Raw genomic sequence first — 4,084 nt, 5'->3', positions numbered from 1 at the left:
AAAAATACCTTGTTAAGATTTGATGATAGATTGATGAAGTCGAAAAAGAATATCAGTTCCCAATCGTCATGTTGAAGATTAGCTAGGGTTTGAAAAACTTTTGGATTTGGGGATAAATGTGTATGGCATGTATAATTTATATTTATAATTTTTTTTTAAGTCATAACCTGATTCACATGAGTTTGTAAAGGGAGAATGAGGATAGTATAATTTTTCATTCTTTGTCTTTTCACAACTTTTTAGAAGGAATGAAAAAGGTGGAAAGAGAATGCATTTTTCATTCTCCAATTCCATTCTTTGTACCACCAAACAAGGGAAAAAGACCTCATTTTCATTCTTCCTTTTCCATTCTCCTCTACCAAACATCCCCTTAAAGTGTACCAAATGAAATCTAAACTCCTCGCCCCAAAATAATATTTCTTGAATTTTGAAAGTGACACCGTATGTTTTAACTTTAAAGTAAAACAAACCCATATTCTTCATAGATAACACGTTTGCAAGTTGCAACTATTGTAATTTAGAAAAGCCAACTGGCCTACACCATACGACCCATATCCATCACATGAGAGGCATACTTCTTCCCCCTATAAACTATAAAAGCTGTTTTAACTTTCTCCAAAAGAGTGAGGTGATTGCCTCCAGCACCTCATATCCGCTTGCCTACGTCTTTAAATTTCAGATTTGGATCTTTATTGTTAATAGACTATGGCTTTTGAATTATAATTCTTTTTGGGTTGTTAATTTGTGTTTTGAGTTTTGTTGTAATTGTTAGTGAAATATTTTGGATTTTATTGTTATTGTTATTTTGTGAATAAAGTTGGAGAAGAAGATAAGTTTGATCCAGAAAAGAAGATAAAGAAGAAAGAGAATGTGTTGTAGATGAGAAAATACAAAAATGCCCTCACATGCAATATGCATGAGAATGTGTTGTAGATGAGAAAATACAAAAATGCCCTTATGTGCAATGTGCGTGAGAGGCTTAACAAAATTGTACTACGTCTGTTACATGGAGGGGCATGTAATGAAACAAAAAGTCACCTTAAGGACACGTATTAATAATAATAATAAAAAAAAAACAGGGACGAAAAATGATAAATTAATAAACACAGGGTAATGTAATGAAACTTTCTTTTATTTATATCAGCTCCATATCTAATATTCATTCAACTTAATCAATATCCATCGATAGTGGATCCTTATTATCTATTGGATTGGATTACAGTTATTATGGTTGTTTAATTTAGTTAGCTGTAGAATTTTTCTAAAAAAATAAAAGCAGAAACTCTTAAAAAAGTCATCACTAGACATACCCATATGAATATAACAAATCTACGAGTATCATTTAAAAATTGTGCTTAGCAATTTTAACAATTTTTTTAAAAACGAAAAGATTAAATATAAATATGATCAGAGAGACGCATCGCCTTTTAGCAAAATTATGTTTTTTTTGAAGGATTGTTTAAAAAATTAGAAGTCCCCAAAAATGCTGAAGACATCATATCGCTGATTCCATAATATTTAACAAGAAAACGATTTCAACAAAATATATGTGCTCCGTAGTAGCTAGATTACATAATCAATAACAGTAGCAATGATAATTAGTTGTGTAGCAAACATAAGTACATAACTAACCTTGATGTAGACATACAATTGCATGTACATAATTAGTTGATCGATCAATCATATGGACCAGCCTAGCTAGCTAGGTCTACCGTCGTCTACGTACGTACAGTATATTGATTTAAAACACTTAGAAAAATAATAATGTAGGTACTTTGTACCTAGGTGTAAAGTTTCCAATAAAGTATAAATTAAAGACTCATAATATAATATATATGATATATTAGTAACATAAGCACTTATATATAAGCACTTCAACATGCATATAATCTTATTAGCTAAGATTGATAAAGTAGAATAATGAAGAAGCAAATAGTATGTCTCTTGTTCCTGTCTTTGTTCATTGCTTCATCTTATGCTCAACTTAAACAGAATTTCTACCAATCCACTTGCCCAAATGTCGAATCAATAGTCCGTTCAGCCGTTGCCAAGAAATTCCAGCAAACCTTCGTCACTGCTCCAGGCACTCTTCGTCTTTTCTTCCACGACTGTTTTGTTCGGGTAATTATAGTACTTGTGTCATTTAATTTTCTTTATTATTTTACCATATACTCCATACTACCGCCGCTAGCGGCTAGCTTTCATATTTTAATTATTTTTACCTATTGTAAAGTTATGAATAATAATGTGTTTATTATATATGTATAGGGATGTGATGCTTCGGTGTTATTGTCGAATGCAAATGCAGAAAAAGACCATCACGACGACATGTCACTAGCTGGAGACGGCTTTGACACGGTCATCAAAGCCAAGGAGGCCGTCGATAGCAATCCAAGTTGCCGGAATAAAGTTTCTTGTGCTGATATATTGGCTCTTGCCACTAGAGATGTTGTAGCCTTGGTAAAATATACTGTACTATACCTTCTTTTATTTTAATAAAATCATTAATTCGATCAATCTTCTATTTTACAAGGATTGTTAATTAGAGGTGATCGATAAATTGGAGTTGGTGTTGATGGTTAAGAATATCAGGAGTGGAGATACATTACTAGGTTGATAAATGGACTTTTCAGGGGAATGTCCATTTAAAATGGAAGGAGCGATTAAGACAATTTTATGGTTGGAAATGCCTACTGGGTATTCCGGGGAGTTCCCAAGTACTTTTTGGAGAGAGAATATACTTTGAAGGAAGTCTAAGTATTCAAGTTAATTGATAAGTTTATTATATTTGATCCGAACTTGAACTGATATGTATTTTTTAACTCAAAATACGTGTATTGATCAAATATGTTAAACAAAAAGATATGCCATTTTTTTTTTTAGTGAAATAAATTAGGAATATTTCAAACTAAAATATTATTTCGGCATGTATCTCGATCTAATTTCATTTATAACAATTATAACATAAAGATTTTGTATAAATGTACAGACAGGTGGGCCATCTTACAAAGTGGAATTAGGAAGGAGAGATGGAAGAATATCTACCAAGGCAAGTGTCCAACACAAACTTCCACATCCCGAGTTTAACCTGGACCAACTTAACACCATGTTCGCCTCGCATGGTCTATCTCAAACTGATATGATTGCACTTTCTGGTAATATATAATTATATATATATATATATCTCTTATGTTTACACAACATTAATTAGATTGTCTTAATTTTTATTTTTAACTAATAAATACTAGGAGTAGAGTATTATTTTAGAAACTAGCTAGTTGTTTTACAATAGATGTTTTTGGTTATTTTGTACTACTTTTTTAGGTGCACATACACTTGGATTCTCACATTGTGGCCAATTCAAGAAACGTATCTATTCAAAGGCTGGGATAGACCAAACCTTAAATCGACAATACGCTCTTGAGCTAAGACAAATGTGCCCGCTTAATGTAGATCCTCGGATCGCTATAAACATGGACCCAACCTCCCCGAACATTTTTGATAATGCGTATTATAAGAACCTTCAACAAGGAAAGGGTTTGTTTACCTCTGACCAAGTATTGTTCACGGATAAACGATCAAGGGCCACAGTCAACCTATTCGCCTCAAACAACAATGCCTTTTATCAAGCTTTTGTGACCGCCATGACCAAGCTTGGTCGTGTTGGGGTTTTGACGGGTAACCAAGGAGAAATCAGACGCGATTGTAGTAGAGTTAACTAGAAAAATGATATGGATTTTTATAATTATTTAAATTCTTGATGTAAATTTTGTAAGCTCATCATGAATAAGTAGCCACATGCAACTTGGTCAAATGCAAATAGCTTTGAGAGATCAATCATGTTGGTGATGTTTTGTGAAATAATATATAATTATATATACATAATAATTAAGCATTATTAATAAAAATGATGACAAATGCTTCTTTTAATTCTGATTTGCAGTATATATAGATGTGTAGTTAGATGAATGTCATGTCACTAGAATTAAATCAATTGAAAATTAGGATGGTTATTTTTATTAGATAGTAAGATATCAAGATTGATACTACGATCGATGTTATTCTGATGGTTAATAGCATTTCT

The 4,084-nt window shown here is 32.1% G+C and overlaps 1 protein-coding gene across 1 annotated transcript; it reads left to right on the top strand.

Moving 5' to 3' along the window:
• Positions 1-1,859: 1,859 nt before the first annotated feature.
• LOC122595953 (peroxidase 16-like) lies at positions 1,860-3,837 on the top strand. Its single transcript, XM_043768439.1, has 4 exons — positions 1,860-2,121; positions 2,269-2,460; positions 2,990-3,155; positions 3,325-3,837. Exons 1-4 carry the CDS (start codon positions 1,921-1,923, stop codon positions 3,720-3,722), a joined length of 957 nt encoding a protein of 318 aa, XP_043624374.1. The 5' UTR covers positions 1,860-1,920; the 3' UTR covers positions 3,723-3,837.
• Positions 3,838-4,084: the final 247 nt, after the last annotated feature.

This window comes from Erigeron canadensis, chromosome 4 (assembly GCF_010389155.1).
Source record: "Erigeron canadensis isolate Cc75 chromosome 4, C_canadensis_v1, whole genome shotgun sequence".
Taxonomy (NCBI): Eukaryota; Viridiplantae; Streptophyta; class Magnoliopsida; order Asterales; family Asteraceae; genus Erigeron; species Erigeron canadensis.
The sequence above is the reverse complement of the archived record's forward strand: the minus strand, read 5'-3'. Positions and strand labels throughout refer to the sequence as shown.

Bases quoted from the DNA above. Each gene is read 5' to 3' on its own strand.
- LOC122595953 (XM_043768439.1), top strand. From the start codon at position 1,921: ATGAAGAAGCAAATAGTATGTCTCTTGTTCCTGTCTTTGTTCATTGCT. The intron at 2,122-2,268 runs GTAATTATAGTA...ATATATGTATAG, and splicing joins TCCACGACTGTTTTGTTCGG to GGATGTGATGCTTCGGTGTT. The intron at 3,156-3,324 runs GTAATATATAAT...CTACTTTTTTAG, and splicing joins TGATATGATTGCACTTTCTG to GTGCACATACACTTGGATTC.